At 47.6% G+C, this 20,493-nt stretch overlaps 1 protein-coding gene across 2 annotated transcripts in view; it reads right to left on the bottom strand.

The window, feature by feature from the left end:
- Nucleotides 1-20,493, bottom strand: part of NPEPPS (aminopeptidase puromycin sensitive) — a 695,867-nt gene that overhangs the window by 271,819 nt on the left and 403,555 nt on the right. For both annotated transcript variants that reach the window (XM_069237501.1, XM_069237500.1), the window contains one exon: nt 19,639-19,699. In XM_069237501.1, the coding sequence (XP_069093602.1) occupies nt 19,639-19,699 (61 nt within the window). The remainder of the gene's footprint in view (nt 1-19,638; nt 19,700-20,493) is intronic.

The raw sequence follows: 20,493 nt of genomic DNA, 5'->3' as shown, positions 1-20,493 counted from the left end.
CAATTTAGACCTGAAAGTCCTGCAGGACAGAACAGGCAAAGTGCCCATCCCAACAGACCTGACTGTCCAACGTGGCCCATCCCGACAGAGCAGACATGTGCAGCAAGGCCCATGGAAGATGTTTAGGACTGGAACTCTGTGTGTTAACACAGTAGTCACAGCCTTTGCTCTGACGGGAGGAGCATGCAAACCCTCTGGGTGGCGCTTCCTGGTCAATGCGTAGCAGATCTTAGTGCAGAGTGCAATCTATCAGAATATGGTTAGTTTATGCATGGCCTTTCCCTTCTTGGCTCTGCCATCCGAAAAAAAACTGATCGGAACGGTTTTGTGCGGTTGAAGTAGAATGACACCGCTTTTCACATCTAGCCGGTGGAGTCTCTCCTTTTCCTTAGAGGGATGAGGCAGAGTGTAAAAGGTAGGCAAAGTGATGGGCTAGCCAACATAGAATGGGGTGACTACCTTTGATAAGAAGGATGCTGTCTGGAAGAAAAGACATGGAAGCTGAGATGACAGCATTTGCAGTTTACTCACCCTCCAGGCAGATGTAACTGCCACCAGAAAGGCTATCTTGATGATGAGAAGGGCAGGTATGAAGTAGCTCAAAGGGAGCACACATTAGAAAGGTGAGAAACAAGTTAAAGTCCAACTGAGACATAACAAAGGGAGCTGCAGGAAACGTGCTGCAGAGCCTGAAGGAACCTTTTCAGTGTAGAGGACATGAAAATGGAAGGCTGAACTGTCAGCTTCCAAAATGCGGAGAGGGCAAATGAATAACCCTTCAACCTGCCCATGACAATGCAAGGAGAAACAAAATGACTTGGGAAAGGGGTTAGAGATAAAGAGTCAACCAGTTTGCCTGTACACCATGCCACAAACTTGTTCGACCAGCTGGCGTATACCGTCTTTGAGGAAGGATGCCAGGTTGCCAATATAGCATTGCAGACTTCGAACGGAAGGTCAAAAGCTGCCAACTATTGTAGCTCAATCTCCATGCATGAAGGCGGAATGCTGATGGGTTCAAGTGGGAAACCCTCCCAAGCTGCTGCGATAGAAGATCCTCCTAAAGGGGGCACCTGATTGGAGGACCAATGGACATGCTCAACAGCTTGGGATACCAGACTCTCCGGGTCCAGTCTGGAAGCACAAGGATTACTTGGGCCCGTTGTTCCTGATCTTCTTCAGAACTCTTGGCAGGCGTGTAGGAGGCTGAATCAGTATATGGTGTACACCTATAAGTGAGGCACCCTGTACTGAGTCCAGGCAACCCTTAGTGATAGTGTAGGTGGCTCTAGATAACCAGAGCTCTCATAAGGGTAGCTGTGGAGAGCAGCTAAGGCTTATCCAGGAGGGGGTAAAGTGTTTGCAAATACCAAACAGGTCCGTCAGTAATGTACACAGAGGAAAGAACCACACCAATGTTAGAAAACTGTTATAATTATTGTAACACACAATCTAGAACTAATTTTGGAATGTCTCCTAAACGAAGATACGGACATACAAAAAAATACTTTGCAACAGGAAAGTAAAGGCATAAAATAACATGGGCCCCTATGGGGCGGAGGGGCCAAACCAAATACTAAAAAAAATAATGTAAAAATCTCTCCCAACCCACACTACCACCCAAGGATCCATTAGGGCTGGGGAAATTATAAAACCCCAAAGATAAGTAGGTAGCATTCCCCAGGCATGTGTGCAGTGCAGTAATCTCAGGTCAGTGTACATAGGTTAACATGGGGAAGTTACGGTTGGAATTTTCAAATTTTAGGACCCTTCCAAGAAGACCCCAGAGGAAAACCCATTGGGACAATGAAGGTTGGATAGTGACCCCACCCGTGGCTACCCAGAACAGTGGAGTACCTACACCAGGGAGTCCCAGTGCATAGGGGTGATTGTGTGTCAGAACCTCTCGCTGAAGTCAATGGGGACCTTGGTTGTCCAGCTGCTGTTGCGAACTGTGGACAAGGTCAGTGGAACCCAGGCTTGGATTCCGGAAGAAGGGTGTAGGAAGCTGGCCTGGTGTGCGGTGAGCAACTATGGTGTTATCACCTTATACCAGGTCCAGGTGTGCCCTATTAGTGAGGTGTAGACAGTGTTTAGGAAGCCAGGGCTCTCTAGAGGTAGCTCAGGATGAGCAGACAAGACTTATCTAGGAGACATGCAAAGCTACTGCAATACAACTGTAGTCACCCAGCACTTAAACACATGAAAGAACCACTCAGTGTTATGAAAATAAAGGTACTTTATTATGGTAACACAAATACTAAAATACTGTAGAGGCAATATTCCACTAGCAGGCAAGTAAACACACTAATATATACACATTAGAAGTCGGGAACTGGCGTTGAAAACAATAGAAAACAGTGAAATAACAGAACAAAATGGAGACCCTGGGGGGAGACCAAACCAATATACTAAGTAAGTGGAATGCGAAAGTCAGTCACCCACCGAAGGAAGTGGAATCTGTAGAGGTGAGTTGGAGGCACTAGGAACCCCAAAAGGTAAGTACTAGGGTGTCCCCCAGTGATCAGGAGATAAGAGGTAAGAAAATAAGTTACTTACCTGTAACTGTAGTTCTCCAGTATTATAATCTTTCGTAGATTAACATACTTGAATCCTTTTCCCGTCGTCAAGATGGGAGCCCCCGGTACATCAAAACAGCTATACATACAGGCTACTGCAATGAGGAAAAGCCTAAAGGCTTTCACTTTAGTGGCCTATCCTTATCATTATGAGTAAAAAGGACCAAAGCAAGGCCCAGCCAATCAGGCTTCCTCTCCCTCTAGAACCCGCCTGAGAGGAGCTCCCTTCCTTCAGATTTTCTCAAGCATGAGTGCTATAGTCTCTGAAGAAGACAGAAAAAGGTGAGCTTCCCAGGGGAGGAGGGAGGGTCGCATGTGAATCTATGAAAGATTCCAATACTGGAGAACTACAGTTACAGGTAAGTAACTTATTTTCTTACTCTAGTATTGGAACTTTCATAGATTCACATGCTTGAATCAGAATAGCAAGCAGTAATGAAGCACATTGTATAGCATCGATCCATATGTATACTTGTTGTTATATGCATATACATATATATATTTGGAACATACATATATCAGCAAAATCTTTAAAGAAAAAGATTACTTAGGAAAGAATAGCATATTGGATAAGCAATAAATAAGATAATAGAACGTTACCCTAAGCAGGTAAAACAAGAAATATCACAGCCGTAAAGGAAGAAACAAACCTATGCAATGTGCGCAAATTAAACTGGGCTGGCGGGAAAAAGGAATAAAGAATTTACAACAGCTCACTGTTACTGGAAAAGATGTCCGCTTGTCCTACCGCCATATCACCTTGCTGAGTTTCCTCCAAACAGTAATGCCTTGCAAAAGTATGCACAGACTTCCACATGGCTGCCCTGCAGATGTTCTGAATGGGCACTCCTGCAAAAAGTGCCATGGATGCAGCCATTTTCCTTGTAGAATGTGCTTGTGCTGGATTCTGCAAAGGTTTTCCTGCCGCTGTATGACAATAGTTAATAGCAGAGGCTATCCACCTTGCAATTCCTTGTTTAGATAATGCACGTCCCTTACGCAGAGCACTGAAAGCCACGAAAAGTTGGTTAGATTTCCTAAACTGTTTAGTTCTGTCCAGATAAAACTTCAGGCACCTCTGAACATCCAAAGAATGTACAGCCTGCTCTGCTGGCACCAATGGATTAGGAAAGTATGTTTTCAGTATCTCCGGTTGGTTTATATGAAAATCCAACGGGACCTTGGGTATGAATTTTGGATTTGTTTGCAAAATTACTCTATCCCTTTTGAATTGTAAGAAAGGATCCTGGATAGTGAATTCCTGTATTTCGTTTACTCTTCTGGCTGAGGTGAGAGCGAGAATGAGAGAGACTTTCCAGGATAGTAACTTCATGTCCGCTTTGTGGATTGGCTCAAACAGTGGTTTCATTAACTGAGACAAGGCCAAATTAAGGTACCATGATGGAGGTGGAGGCCGTACCGGAGGAAATGACCTGAATAGACCCTTAAGAAATAGTTTTATGACTCCAGCCGACCACAGAGGAGGCACGTTCTCTGTACACCTATAACAGGAAATCGATACTAGGTGGACCTTAATCAAAGAAATAGCCAAACCCGATCTGGCCAGGAGTAGAAGATAAGGTAGTATCTGCTGCGGTGATGAAGGAAAAGGGATGTACTTGAATCTGAGCACACCAAGAGCAAAATCTCCTCCACTTCAGACGATAACCTTTGTTAGTACTCTCAGCTGCAGCTCTGGCAAGGATGGCTCTGCAATCCGAAGGTATATCTAGATGCGCAAACTCATGTTGTTCAGGAGCCAGGCTGTAGAGTGATGGGAAGCCAGATCCGGGTGGAGAACTTGGCCCTCGTTCATCGTAAGCAGGGAGGGCATAACTGGTAGAGGGATGCTGTGGCTCTGTGAGAGGTGAAGGAGTTCCGTATACCAAAACTGACGAGGCCATGCCGGAGCAATCAGAAGGAGCTTGCAGAGTCCGATCTTCGCCAGAACTCTTATAATCAGGGGAATGGGAGGAAAAGCGTAAGCATAAATTCCTGACCATGCCATGGAAAACTCATTCCCCCAAGAGCCCAGATGTTGATCCCGACTTGCGAAGAAACAGCATTTTGCATTCTGCGGGGTGGCGAAGAGATCCAGACTCGGTTTCCCCCATTGGGCGAAGACTTGATTCAAGACTCCTTGGTCCAATTCCCATTCGCGGTTGGACGACCGTGATCTACTCAGGGAATCCACAATGATGTTCTGTACACCTGGGACATGTTCCGCTCGAAGGTTTACTTTCTGGCTGATAGACCATTCCCAAATGCACTAAGATTCTCTCGATAAGAGCAGAGACCTGGTTCCTCTCTGCTTGTTGATACAATGCATTGTCGTTGTGTTGTCCGTCCAGAGGAGAACTGAGGAACCTCTTATTATTGGGAGAAAAGCGCAAAGCGTCAGTCGAACACCCTCAATTTGAGGTAATTGATGTGAAAGACCTTCTGATGTGGCTACCATTTGCCCCTGACTTGTAGGTGCTGGAGGAAGGCACCCCATCCCTCGAGAGAAGCATTTGTAGTTCTCACCCAAGGTGCTTGTTGGGGAAGAAAAGAAAGCCCCTTCGCTAAGTGAGACTCCTGAGTCCACCAAGCTAGAGAGGATATCATGGGCTTTGTTATCCTGATGATATCGTCGAAAATCCCCATGGATTGTGTCCACTGAAGATCTAACTGCTCCTGTAGGGGCCTCATTTTTAGACGAAAGAAAGGCACCAGAGGAATACAAGAGGACATCATCCCTAACAGGGACTTGAAAAAGCGAACTGAAACGTACTTTCTTTTTTGTAAACGCCTCGCGAGGGATACAAGCTTTCTCAGTCTGTCCTCTGTAGGGGCTGCATTGTTGGTGGAAGTGTCCAGTACTGCCCCTAAAAATGTTCTCCTCTTTATGGGTTGGAATGCTGACTTTTCGCGATTGACCGTTAGGCCCAGGCTCGTGAACAGCTCAATACAAGCTCTCGTGGACTTCTGCGCCTGAGATCGGTATCTGGCTTTGACCAGCCAATCGTCCAGATACGGGAAGACTTGATGGTTCTGCCTTCTGAGGAAAGCTGCCACTGGAGCTAAGCATTTGGTGAAGATCCTGGGGGCTGATTTCAGGACGAAGGGCAAGACTTTGAACTGGAAATGGTCTCCGGCTACTGCAAATCTGAGATACCTTCTGTGGGAGGGATGAATAGGGATATGGAAATATGCGTCCTGCAAATCGAGGGTGGCCATGTAATCCCCCGAATTTAGAAGGGACAGAATGTCTGACAGGGTGATCATACGGATTTTTTTTTTTTTTTTTTAAGATAAGTGTTGAGATCCCCGAGTTCTAGAATCGGATGCCAACTTTTCTGCTTCTTTCGAACTAGGAAGAATCGGGAGTAGTAATCCTTTCCTCTCTCCTGATGTGGAACCCTTTCTATAGCTCCCTTGAGAAGCATGGACTCGACCACCTGCTTGAGCAGATGCAAGAGCTTCACCTTTCGAGGAAAGGGAGGCTTTGTAGGAGGGTAGTGCAGGAACTCCAGGGTATGACCAAACTGAATGAGATTTAGGACCCACTGGTCTGATGTTATCTTCTGGTAATTGTGAAAGTAGAGGGACATCCCTCCCCCTAGTCTTGAGCCAAAGGGAAGGTTCGTAGCCGGAGACAATAGCAAGTCATTGTCTACAGCCTGTTTTGGTTGTCTTTGGCCTTTCATCTCTGGGAAGCTCTCAAATAAGCTGCCTGTGGAGGCATTCTCTGTTGAAACTTTGAGCGAATGGGATGCCGGAGAGACAGAGGGGTATCTTTACTGCTGAAAACCTGGTCTGTACGAAGAGTAGCCTCGGCCTCTAGCTTCTCGAAAAGGCTGTCTTTTAAACTGCAGGGTGCCAAGGGACCTGGCCGTGTCAGTGTCTGTCTTGATTGACTGAAGTGCATCATCAATGTGCTTCCCAAATAGGGCTTCACCATCAAAAGGGAGGTCAAGAATTTTGTTTTGGACTTCGGGTCTAAACGAAGTCGCTCAAGCCAACCCTGCCTTCTGAGAACCGCAGAACCTGCCATCTGACGGAAAGCTGTGGTGGCGATGTCCATAGCACAGTCGATGATTTCGGCAGAAGACCTCTCCTTCTTGCAAGACTTTCCTGGATTCCAATTTAGAGTCTTCTGGCAGCTGGTCCAAATAGGGCGCAATGTCAGCCCATAGCTGTCTATCATATCTGCCTATGATAGCCAGAGAGTTAGAAGCCCTTATAATAAGCAAAGCCATTAAAGAGAAGCGTTTTCCTATATTATCTAACCTCCTACCCTCCTTGTCCGGTGGGGCAGAGATTGGTGCTGAAGGGTTCCTAGATCTGCGCTGTGCCACCTGGGCAATAACTGAGTGGGGTCTGGGATGGGCTGTGAGGCAGGCCGGAGAGTCTTCAGGCGCCTTATACTTTTTGTCAAGGCGAGGTGGACCCGGGGTGACCGTTGCCGGGTTCATCACTTTAATACCCTCATTCCAGATATAGTCCACAATCGGCATAGATTTTATACTCTTTTGAAATGGTTCCTTAAAATCATACAAAAAGCAGTCCATCTGCTTCGTTGGCATGGGCAACTCAAACCTTTTCGCAGCTCTTTCAAGCAAGTTGTGGAAACCGCTGATGTCACCAGGAAGGGAATCCACAGGAACTGGAGAGGGCGAGGACTGAGTAGGAATTTGATAGTCGTCCCACTCGGTTATTGCATCGAGTAATTCTCCCTCCTCTCCGTCATCATTATCATCATCATCATCATCATCATAAGAGGACAAATCCTGCGTAGGGATGGAAATTGGTGTCTGTGGCGGTACATGCAATGGCTGGACCCCTGGATGGACCGGAGTAGAAGGCACAGAGTGCGCAACAGAAGGCTACTGAACTTCCAAGTAGTCATCCAACAGGAGTTGCAGATCAGCTATGAGCGATCCTGTCAAGGAAACCATCTGCTACTGATAGGGATACTGGTGTGCCTGCGGGTAATAAGAGTGCGGATCATGCTGGGTGTCTTCCTCTAGATCCTGGCACTTGACATGTAGTTTTGATGGGCTATGAGCAACCCCAAAGGGTCCTTCATCATGTGAGTCCTCTTGTTCTAGTAAATGCGTAGGTACCAAGGCTGAAACCCTACTTGGAGATGTCACCAATGGCAAAAGGAAATCAGACTTCATATGTGCTTTAACTCTCGTCGACGGCAACACGGATGGCATCGTCGACGGGAACGTAGCTGGCAACGTCGGCGGCGTCACCGACTACATCGTCGACAATATCAGCATAGTCAACGGCATCGTCGACGGAGTCGTCCACGGAGATATCGCTGGAGAACTTCTCATCGACGAGGAAACGGATGACGGCAAAGTAAACGTCGACTGTCTCACCGGCGATAGCATTGATGAAGGAGAGGCGATGGGCAAGGCAACCATAAACGCCGTCGACGAGGACATCGTTGAGACGATCGCCGATGAGGAAGACGCCGGCGTAGAGACTGCAGAAGTTGTAGCAGTCAACGACGAAGCTGTAAAGACACCTTTAGACGTCGACGGTGCTCTCGTCGACTAGGTCGTCGACGGTGTCATCATCGTAGAGTTTTCAGACGGCCTCTTAAAGACATGTTTCAACACAGGAGGTGGCGTTGGAGGCTCAGAAAAATCTCTTTTGTGGCGCTCGGAGGAGAGAGATCTTTCTTTAGAGTGTCTTTTAGAAGAAACAGAACTCCTGTGAGGAGAACTGGAAGGACTTCCAGCTTTAGAGGACACCTGTTTGGTCTTTTTGTGAGCCTTTTTTAGAATATCATCTGAGTGGGGTTGAGGAGATCTGCCTCTTTTCTGTAGTTTTCTGGTAGGAACCAGGCATTGGATTAGATCTGGACTTCAACTTCTGGAGCCAAATTAGTAGCCTACCCTCCCTGTCTTTGAGGGTTTTGTTAGAAAAGGTCCTGCAAACTTTGCAGTCTTTGGCTACATGGTCAGGGTAGAGGCAATAAATACAGCCCTTGTGTGGGTCCTCAGAGTGAAGCCTTTTCTCCCCACAGGCCTTAAAGGCTCTGAAATGGCTTTTCTTCTCTTTATCAGACATGGTGAATTCTCCTCAAAATAGAGTTCCCTTAAGTAAAATAAGAAGAAGACACCTTACTTGCTGTAGGAAATCCTTTTTCTGAGGAAAAATAGCAGAAATGAACTTCTCTGAAGTGTTGACTGAGCAGAGCTCAATGGAGACTCCCTAGCACGACGTGTGGTAGAAAATCTGAGGGAAGGGAGCTCCTCTCAGGAGGGTTCTAGAGGGAGGGTAAGCCTGATTGGCTGGGCCTTGCTTTGGTCCTTTTTACTCATAATGATAAGGATAGGCTACTAAAGTGAAAGCCTTTAGGCCTTTTTTCATTGCAGTAGCCTGTATGTATAGCTGTTTTGAGGTACCGGTGGATTCTAGCTTGACGACGGGGAAGGATTCAAGCATGTGAATCTATGAAAGTTCCAATACTGGAGTAAGTACCTGGTATTTTCCCAAACCCACAGGTAAACTTTGGAAAAGGAATGTGCCAGACCCAAGCAAGACTGGAAGAAACCAAAAGGTGGATCCTGACAGAAGAGTGTGGATGGAGATGGAGTGTCCAGTTGGAGCAGGAGCCACTACCCACCCTTCTGGCGTTGCAGGACCAGGTCGATGGTTAAGACAAAGTCGCCTGTGCAGCACAGGAGTAGGAGAAGAGTTCCAGGAGTGATGCAGTCAATGTCCCACGTAAGAGTTGCAGTCAGTCAGTCAGTGGTGTGGAAAAACCACTAACAAGCCTTGGCAAAGGCAAGAGTCGCAGATGAAGAGTTGGAGCTGCTGGGGTCCAGGAAGGTCCAGGGGGACTCAACCCAAAAAGGGGAGTCCCAGGTGACCCTCGGCAGTGGGGAGAGTCAGAAGTCAAGGATGCAGCCCCCACAGGCATCGCAGTGAGGCCCACTCAGCACACCTGGAAAGGAGTCCCACGTCGCTGGAGCAGCAGACAGGAAATTGTGCTTTGCAGGGAAGAGTGCTGGAGGCCGGGGCTACATGGAGCCAGAAGATCCCTTGGAAGAAGAGCCAACAGGCCTTGGTAGCTGCAAAAGTCGCAGTGCCCAGGGGCACTGTCCTGCAAGGAAAGGCAAGGGCTTACCGTCTCCCAAGTTGGACAGCTGGTAGAGAGGACCAAGGGGACCACTCAAGACCACCACCTGTAATGCAGGATCCACGCAGTTCGGGAGGAGAGAGGACCCACACAGGCAGTCGTTGTTGCAGTTGGTACCTGTGGTGCAGGGGATGGACTCCTTCACTCCAAGGGAGATTCCTTCTTGCTTCTTGTGCAGGCTGAAGACTCGTCGCCCTGAGAGGATGCACAGCCAGGGAAATGTTGCAGTTAATGGAGTCGGAGAAACAATGTTGCAAAGCGGAGTTGTCGCGGGAGTTGCAGATTGTCAGTTCCTGGAGGGTCCCGTTGCAGTCCTGGTGACCAGAAGTTGAAGTAAATGATGCAGAGAAATCCTGCTGGAATCTTGTACATCGAACCTGAGGACCCACCCAAGAGGGAGACCTTAAATATCCCAGGAAGGGGCTTTATTCACCTTGCATGGGGACCACATATCAGGAGGGGGTGGTGACATCATCTGACTGACCTGGCCACTCAGATGGATTCAAGTTGGCAGAATCAAGTGGCCACCTGGAGGAGCTCTGGGCACCACACCTGGGGTGGTGATTGAAAGGGGAGTGGTCACTCCCCTTTCGATTGTCCAGTTTCGCGCCAGAGCAGGGACTGGGGGTCCCTGGACTGGTGCAAACAGGTTTGTTCATTGAGGGCACCAAATGTGCCCTTCGAAGTATACCCGTGGCTTGGGGAGGCTACCCCTCCCAAACCATATAACACCTATTTCCAAAGGCCTTCGATTTCCAAAGGAAATCCTTTGTTCTGCCTCCCTGGGTTGAGCTGGTCAAACAGCAGGAGGGCAGAAACCGGTCTGTAGGATGGCAGCAGTGCAGGCTACCTGGGAAAACCCTGCAACCTGGTAGGAGCAACGCTGGGGTCCTCTAAGGAGTACACTGATAAAATGGTTTCCCTGCACTTACGAAGTCCCAAAAAATTGAGCACCTCTGCTTACGCAGGGGTGCCCTCACACATAGGTACTTGCACCCTGCCCTCTGGGCTAGGAGGGCCTGCCATAGGCGTGACTTGAAGTGACCTGTAGTGAAAGGGTGCATGCATCTTTTCACTCAGGCTTCAATAGCAGGCCTGTAGACACATTTTACACGGGTGCAAATGGGTGGCATAATACATGATGCAGCCCATGGGAAACCCGTGGTGCCCCAAAGCCCTGGGTACCTAGGTACCATATACTAGGGACTTACATGTGGGCACCAGTATGCCAATTGTGGGGTGTACTAAGTCAGGGACAACCAAATATAGAGGGAGAAAGCACAGTCACTGGGGTCCTGGTTAGCAGGGTCCCAGTGAACACAGTCAAAACACAGACAGCAGGCAAAAAGTGGGGGTAACCATGTCAAAAAGAGGGCACTTTCCTACAAAGAGGACCTAAAGAGAGTGGGGACAGAGTCCAAACACCCAGAGGTGCCCAGGCGGGGCAGGAGGCAATGCCCACCCTTCTTGGTGATAGTTCTTGAAATACGGTGGACAAAGTGCAGCTATGAAGTCCAGGCAATGCAAGAGGATCCCAGGAGTCTGTGCCCGTCGGTTGTCGGATTGCAGAGGAGTCTGTGGCTAGCAGGGCCACCAACAAGACTTAGCAAATGCAGAGAAGAGTTGTAAAGAGTTTGTAGGATTTGTGGGGACCAGCACGGTCCAGGTGACTCAGGCAGGGCCAGCCCTCAGCAAGCAGGAGAGACAGCAGGTATTGTTGGAGCCCCCACAGCAGGACCCTCTGGCAGCAGGCACAGGTACTCACACGGAGGCCTCAGCAGCACAGCAAAGAGGAATGCCCACATCGCAGATTTGCAGAGAGGACATCGTTCTTGGAGCTGGAGAGTGCTGGAGGTCAGGGCTTCTTGGAGCTAGGTCATCTTTGGAATGAAGAGCCAACAAGTCTTGGCAACGACAAGCAGTGCGGTGCACAGGGGTTCCGGCTAAGCAGCTCTAGGGAGGGACCACAAACTTCCCAGTTGCAATGAAGATTGGTCAGGCCTCTGGAGAGCCACGGAACTACTACCTGTGTTGCAGAGCCTTGGAGAGTCCGTGAGACAGCAGGATCCACAAGCCGGTCGACGTTGAGGTGTCTATGGATGCAGGGGAGTGACTCCTTCACTCCAAGGGAGATTCCTTCTTGCTTTTCTAAGTGCAGACAGAGTCCCATGCACGGCCATGGGGTTGCAGAAGTCTTTCCAGAACTCGGAAACACAGCTGCAGTAGGAGCCCTCCTATTTGTTACAGTCTTGCTTCTGGTTCCAGCGAAGAACAGCAGCAGTTCCGGTGTCCAGGTTGCAAAAGTGTCTTGCAGACTATTTGGGGTACCACCCTTGGTGGAGCCCTTAAGTAACCCAGGAAGGGGGTTGGACGCCAACTGCAATGACCCACCTATCAGAGGTGGGCAGGGACATCACCAGGCTGGACTAACCAGTCAGATGTTACCAAGGGCTTCTGCTCATCTTATTTCCAAGATGGCAGAATCAAGTGACCACCTGGAAGAGCTCTGTGCACCTCCCTAGGGGAGGAGTTGGACAGAGGGGTGGCCACTCCTTTGTCCTTTGTGTGGTTTCATGCCAAAGCGGGAACCGGGGGTTCCTGCATTGATACAAACCTGTTATGCAAGAGCGCACCAAATGTGCCCTTCAAAGCAGCCTGGGGGCGCTCAAAGGCACCCCCACTCCAGCCCAGAGACACCTATTTCTAAAGAAGCGGTGGTCACACCTCTATCTTATAGGAAATCCTTTGTTCTGCCTTACCCTGCCTGGGTAAGGGCCAGCAGCAGGCGGGCAGACAGTGTCTGGGGTCATCAGCAGCACGGGCTGGCATGAAGACCCTGCAAAGCTGTACAGGCAGACTTTGGGGGATCTCCTAGGGAACTCCCAGTGTACATTGTATCATGCAACTAACACTGGAATCGGTGTAGTTGCACAATTCCAACATGTTTGATACAAACATTCCTAAGTTTGGTAAAGCCATTATGGAGCTGGACAACTTGCGTTGACCAGTGTACTACATACTTTTAGTTGACTTCTACACATTTACAAAGCCCAGCGGCTGGAGTCTAGTATTTGTAGGGGTACCTCTGCCCATGCAGGGGTGCCCTCACACTTAGTACCATGCACCCTGTCCTTGGGCTAAAGGGCCTACCTTAGGGGTGACTTAGAGGGTCAGAGTGCAGTGACCATGATATAAGCCAAACCTTTTATCTGGAGTGAAAGGTGCGTGCACAATTTCACACAGGCTGCAATGGTAGGCCTGTAGTCACAGTTTGAATGCCTCCCGCCCCCCCAATGGGTGGCACATGATGTAAAAGAAGTTACCTTACAAGTAAATTTAGGGGAGAGAGCACCAACACTGGGGTCCTGGTTAGCAGGATAGCAGTGTACTACAGTCCAAACACACTGACACCAGTCAAAAAGTGGGGGTAATTATGCCAGAAAGGTGCTACTTTCCTTCAAGGAGTGGTTTGGTTGAAAAGGGATACAGAATGCTGAAGCTCCACTTGAGAAGAAAAAGCGTCTCCGAGGCAGAGCTGCCTTGGAAACTCCAGCATGCAGAATTGCTGACTTTGTGCACTCTCGGCGGTGGCAACAGATCTAACCAAGGCTCTCCCCACTGCAGAAAGGAACTATTCACCACCTCCTCTTGGGTACACCATCCGTGATCTGCAAGACATCTTTGGCTGAGTTTGACTGCTCTGTTGTTCAGAGAGCCTGCCAGGTGTTGAACCACAGAGAAATGCCCTGATGTTACAGTCATGTCCAGAGGTGCAGGGCCTTTTGACAGAGGGCCCAGGATGCTACCCCACCTTGTTTGTTGCAGTATCAAGTAGCAGTGGTGTTGTCAGTGAAACACCTGCACTAGCCTTCCCATGATGGATGGTAGAAAGGCTTTCAATGGCAACTGGATTGCTCAGAGATCTAACATATTGATGTGGAATCCAGATTCTGCCAGAGACAAGAGTCTCTGATCTTTCCCAGATGGCTGCCCCATCCCAGGAGTGATGCATCTGTCACTATTGTCAGATCTGGTTGAGGAAGGAAGAGGAGTTTGCTGCTGACCAATGGTGGCCCATCAGCCACCAGTGCAGATCTTTTGCAAAGCCCTCTGAGATCTGGACTATGTTAGAGAGATTCTCCTGATGCTGCTGCCACTGGAACTTCAGGTCCCACTGCAGAGCCCACACATGCCAATGGGCATGCATCACTAGCAGGATGCAGGGGGTCTAGTAGTCTCAGAGTTTGTGTCACCGAAACCCAGGGTAGAGGCAGAAATATTAGTATCACAGCATGAATATCCCAGACTTGCTGTTCGGGAGGATAAGCCTGAAACTACACTGTTACAGCTCCAATGAAAGTATCTGCAAAAGGGGCCAGGTGTGACTTTGGCACGTTTATAGTGAACTCCAGCGAGTGCAGGAGTTCCACCATAGTCTGGTGGGGAGACGACGGTCAGGCGCGCTTGCCTTCAACAGCCAGTCATCGAGATAGGGGAAGTCTGGTACTCCTGATCTCCACATATGAGCTGCCACCATTATAACAATGGTGAGCACCTGAGGGCCGTTGGTAAGGCCAAAAGGGAGCACAGCAAACTGAAAGTGCTTGTGGCTTACCGTGAACCACAGGTAACACCTGTGGGCAGGTAGGACGGGGAGGTGGAAGTATGCATCCAGCAAGTTCGACACTACCATCCAGTCTCCCATGCCCAGGGCAGACAGAAACTGAGCGAGAGGGAGCATCTTGAACTTCTCCTTCATCAAGAAAAAGTTGAGAAGACACAGGTCAGGGATAGGACAAAGGCCTCGGTCCTTTTTGGGCACCAAAAGTAGTGGGAGTAACAACCACAACATACTTTTGATGCTGGCACCTTCTCTATGGCATGTTAGCCAAGGGAGCTGCCACATCTGGCGGAGTAAAGAGATGTGGTCCTCTGTCAGCCTGTCACAAGTGGGTGGCATGGGTGGAGGGGTAGTCACAAAGGGGAGCGAGTAGCCCCTTTGCACAATCTAGAGAACCCAGCGGTCTGATGTCATCGAAGTGCAGAGGTCCAAGAGATGGCATACCCTGCCTTCTACTGGATGCCCAGGCTGGTCAGAGGGCAAACTAAAGAGGCTGGGGTTGCTGGGGAGGTGGTGGACTGGTCTGACTTCTGGCTACCTGATCCACCAGGCCTGTGGGTACTGCACCCTCGGCCATGCAGTGGCTGGGAAACCTGCTGGTCATGGTGGCCAGGCAGGCAAGGATGTGGCTGTCCTTGAAGCACTCCACACCGAGCCCACCTTGTCTCCAAAGAGAGGGGAACCATCAAAGGTCATGTTCACAAGCAAGGCCTGGACACTCTCCCCCCCTCTCCCCCCCCCTCCCCCCCCCCCAAAATCCAGTGGTACTCAATCCAGGAATGCCGCCTAAGGGCCACAACAATGAAACTGCTCTATCTAGTGAGTCAGCCCTTTCCAGCCCACAGCCTACTGCAAACTTAATTGCGCCTCTCCTATCACTAACAGTTTGGGAGGGTATGGCTCGGGCCTCTTCCAAGACCATAGGCAGCACCTGCGCAACAAAGTCCCAGAGTGAATAGGAGTATCAGCCCAAAAGTCACAGACCACAGTGTCAGGCTGGTAGAACAAAACATCTCCTTTCCCAGGGTAAACAGCCTCTTGGATTCCCTGACAAGTTAAGACATATGGAATGCGCCATAATTTACAATGGCAGAGGCAACTTGGACCATCAAGCTCTCTGGGGTAGGGTGCTGGGTGAGGAAGTTGGGGTCCCCTGGGGGTCAGGCGATGGTGGCGGGCAATTGTTCTACACACGGGGGCCCTTGTGCAGGGCTTGGGCTGGCTCAAGTAAAACATCTGTGAGGGCTTTGTTAAACTGAAGAAGCAGTTCGGATGGTAGTCACTTCTAGCTGAAGCCCCTCCGTAATGACGATCGTCTTGACGGCCACAAAGGGCAGCTGAAGGTCCACGACCCCAGCCATCCTTCTCAACAGCACAGCAACTAAGGCTCCCTCCATATCCACAGTGGGAGGAGAAACCAAGCTCGTATCTGAGGGGGTGTCTAGTCAACTGGTAACTGCCAGATCCTCACACCAAGCGACTTCTGTGATAACTAGCGGCTGGTATTCATCAGGATCCAGTGGCCCCATCATTCATCCTCAAGTCCTACCCCACAGAAATAAGGCACCGGAGGTAAGCCCACCGATGGAAAACCAGTAGGTGCCCCTCCCACACCCGCAGGGCCTAAGGACGTGCCAGTGGGGATCAGCCCAAATCTTAACTGAAGATTGACGCCAATACTGAGGCAATGCCTGCACTTCTGCCCAAGAAAGGAGTGCTTCGGCAACTTCAGGTAAAACTGTTCTGTTGGATCTTTCCACAATGAAGTTCATGTTTCCCAAGAGGGGGGAAGCCAAAGGAGAATCCAGAGTAGACAGAGTACTGAAAGGCAGTTGTTGCAAAAGGAGGGTCAAAGGGTACAACATGGCTTTAAGCCCTAAAGTTGTGGCACTTACTCAAACGAAGGAAGAGGAGAGAGATAGGATACAGAAAATATAAGATCAAAAAAATTTAAAAAACATAACAGGGTCAAACCACTATTTCAGAAAAGTGATAAGTGCAATTGACAGATTTCCCAAGGACACCATTTGACAAAAAATGGAAGTGGTGAGGGTGCACATATGCATATCAAAGTGAGGGGGAGTGGAGAGCGGCAAGAGTCAAAGGACGCCAGTCTGTGTGTGCAGCACAGGCACACTTAGATCTGAATGAATGGAGTTTCCAACAGCTTCTGGCTATGATAGGACAAGAGTGCCCACAAAGTTGCCAGTGGGTATTAGAGAGGAAATAGTTTTTTATTTTGACAATTTGGCATTTTCTACTGCTCTAGGATATGCACAGGCTCCCACAGTGCAGTGAAGGACACACTGCCTTCCTTCCCTTTCCAATCAAATAACTAATATTTTTGTCAGTGGTACTTACCAATCCTAAATATACACCTGACCACGCTCTGTGTGAATTACCCCTATCACAGGATCATGCAAAACAAACTTTTAAGTTGTGCTCAGTGATATCTAAACACAGGGTGTGGCTTCCGGTTTCTTGCATCGAGGGGCCATAGTGTTGTGTACCAATCAAGTTCTGAGCACAAATTCTGGAACAAAGCCTACACTGCCACTGTTTACAAACAGATTTGAAAACGACCAACCATCTGCATCTTTAATGCAAACATTTATTATGACAAAAATGATGATACATAGCGGAACCACTGACTGTAATATTGGACAGCAATGTATAAAGAAAATAAAGGCGGTTGCAATTCTTCTCACTACTAGTAAGTTTACTCAGATATAGATTGTAGTAAAAACCACTTTCATATCTAGATGCCCCTTCAACAGATACATAAAGTGTCAAACAGATGTGAGCAACGGTCTGCACTGTCAATGGTGATCCCTATGGATTTCCAGGTTTAGTGATCTGCTAGAAGATGGAGACCTTATGCCCTTTCTCTCCCTTCATATGGAATACCAGCTGCACACAAATCAAAACCTAAAATACGCACAGCTGTGCCAAGAGTGGCAGGCTGAAGGACTAAAGGTAATAGAAAAATACCTGAATATGCCCCCCTGGTAATTATGGAAACGAGAGAGGAAAAGGCGGACTCCATCACCTACAAAACACTCAATAATAAAGTGCCTGAGACACTAAGTTGAGAGAAAGGTGGGTGAGATGGCAGACAGACTGGGATGCAGTGCTAATGCATCCATGAGAGGTGGCCATTAAATCCAGACCTCGGCGTATAAAACCTAAGATTCTGCATCAGGTCTACAACAACAACCAATTATATGCCCAAAAGCGAAAGGGCTGCGTCTCCAGACTGTCTGTGGTGTCATGGGGCTAGAAGAACGTTTGTGCCTGCGTTCTGGCGCATACTGGGAGAAGGATGTGCAGAAACTCTGCAACGTCATGGAGGCTGACATTCCACCAGAGCCAAAGTGTCTTCTCCTTGGAGTACCGATGGATGTGGACGTCCTGCGGGCTAAATTCATCTTTTTCAACTTGGGACTGGTGGTGGCAAAGACGAATGTGGCCAAGTACAGGGGGTCCCAGAGATCCCAACCATGCAGGAATGGAAGGCGGGGATAGACATGTGAATGGCGATGGAAAAGGTCCCTTACAAGAGTAGGGAGTGCCCATGTAAATTATTCAAAGCCTGGAGAAACTGGGTAAAGTACTATGCTTGGGACCTTGTTTATTGAGAAACCACGCCTACACAAGGGTAAGCCTGATGCTTCATGCTTTGGTGTCCTAATGTGTTTCTACAAGCTTTACCGTGAACCTAATCTGTGGTCTGATAGTATATGATATGTATGATTATGCTGATGCTATGATGCTTATTTCAGTCTGCAGTTGTATAATCGTTGTGGGTGCAAGCGTGTCCCATTGTTTGCACTTATAAACAAAATAAAAATATTTTTTAAAGGATGTCAATGGTGATGTAATCTGCAACGTCACCAGCAAGATATTCTTGATATTGTTTGCATATAGATAATGAATACAGTTTAAATGCACTGTGAAACAATGCATATTCTCAAACACAATCCTTGTAGTTTTAGTACTAGGCTGGAGAAACATGTTCTGCAACTAGTTGATCTTGGTATAAATTTACAGAGAAACACGAATGTAGTTCCAAGGTTAAAAAAGATGTAAAACAGCTTCTATTTTCTACACGTTGACAGCAGTTTCCTCTTTGTAATCTCAAAATAAAGCTTGGTGCCCAGGAATCCCCTATCAAAGAACTCTCGAAGCTGAGGCACTTTCGAGGGTCTACCTTCTTGACAGCAAGGTTTCAACCTGTGAAAGTTAACACTGAATCCAAGCAAAAGATCCCTTGAAGTATGAAAAGATGGCAAAAGAAGGGGCTCTGCAGAAACTTGGGTAAGGCTTAAGTAAAGATGGTTCTGTGCCCGCACCCACATAACTTCTAGGTGACAAAAAAGGCAACATGGTGAAACAGCAGCACAGCCACAAAAAATGGGTGTGTGGTAGCTCGTATGAAAGGATCAGACTTCATAATACAGCATACATCCTGCATATATCCTGCATACGTGGGGCATCCCCAGGTTTGAGAGAATAATCTTATAGAGCCGATTAAGCCTCCCAAACTTTGAAACTACTATAACAAGTAGATAGATGCTCAAAAACAAGGACATCAGCACAAATGGAAATAAACTCCGATTTGATTCATGTGACAAGGCTCAAACCTTGGCATAACTGACAAGTGAGTAAAAATAACTAGGACAACCAAGGGTAGGAGGGCCTTTCAGAAAAAATACTATCAAGGACCACCGGTATTATGTTCCAACAACACCAGGGCTCAAGACTAATAGACTGAGCTGTCTGGGTGTCTGATTTGGCTCTGGTTCCTTGTGAGGATTTGGTTCCTCCTTAGGACAACAATAACAAGTAAAAAAAACGCAAATGTCAAGAAATATGTTCAAACAAATTAAAATGCAGAAGCCACTCAAAACATCATAAATTAAGAATAAAAAAATGACAAGTAGAGACTGGAATCTAAGCAGTCAGGGCGTTGCCAGAGATCTAGGTCTTGGACGAGTTTATGTCTAAAAGTGCGATAGGTCCACTTTGGTTTGAGAAGTTCTTAACTGTAATCGCATTGAGATTACCCATGTAGATTGTACAAATGTTATAAATTAGGATGAAGGTCACATGATGGACAACATTTGGCTATTTAGAGGTGATAGATGGATAAGCACACATGTTTGGAACCTGACTTTTAGATGGCAGGCTGTTCCTCAGTTGAGCCTGGTGAAATGAAAAGTACTGAACATTCAAGAAAAATCGGTAGAGCCTGATGAAATATAAAGCATTGCAGATTCAAGAAAAACCATTACCTGTAGCTGCATTCTTATGCTGGAACGTGGTAAGGTACAAGTGCATTCCTTCCCTGAAGTCCTGCAAACAGCAAAGTAATGTTTTTATTAATATGTTGTAGACATCTCTATGTGTTATTTTGCTCCAACCTCCACTTCCCAGTAAGTGTTGATGCCCACATAGAAAAGCAGTATGATAAAGACAGGGTGTGACTGAGGTTTTGGACCTACTTAATTTCAAACAAACCTACAGCACACTGTCAAAATACAGAAATGAAACTCGCTAAATATATACTTCACATTATTAGGTCAAACAAATACAACCGCACAACTGGTAGTTCATGCTCCACTACATACCTGCAGCAACAGGACGGAAAAATAGAAGTGAATATGCCATTGACTTGAAATCCTATTTCTGCCTAGTGGGTATCATCACTGAATTTAGACACTAGAATAATGCTATCCAGGTGCAGTATTTGAGAAAAAACATGGACATTCAGAAACACACACAACATTAAATGGAAAAATCTATTATTGAAAGCAGCTACAACAAGCAGGTCTAGGGCTGGTCTCCGCAAACTGATGTAATGGTAACATTGGAAAAAAATAATATTTAGTGCAATTACATGCAACAAGAGTAGATACATATAACCATTCCACAGCTTCCCTTTGGTGGCAATGTGCAAAAATATTTTCAAATCAAAAAATAAAATTAACTATCACATACAATTTTACAGCAAAAGTACAGGCCCTCTCTCACTGAAATGCCTACGTAGAACAGGTATAATTAGCTGCAATTCACATCAAAGGAAAATATGAAAGGCTTTCAAATGGAATGGGCTGGCACTCCAACCTTAGTTGGTAATGTGCTTGGGC

The sequence above is a fragment of the Pleurodeles waltl genome, chromosome 6 (assembly GCF_031143425.1).
Source record: "Pleurodeles waltl isolate 20211129_DDA chromosome 6, aPleWal1.hap1.20221129, whole genome shotgun sequence".
Classification (NCBI taxonomy): domain Eukaryota; kingdom Metazoa; phylum Chordata; class Amphibia; order Caudata; family Salamandridae; genus Pleurodeles; species Pleurodeles waltl.
This window is presented reverse-complemented; position numbering and strand designations above follow the sequence as displayed.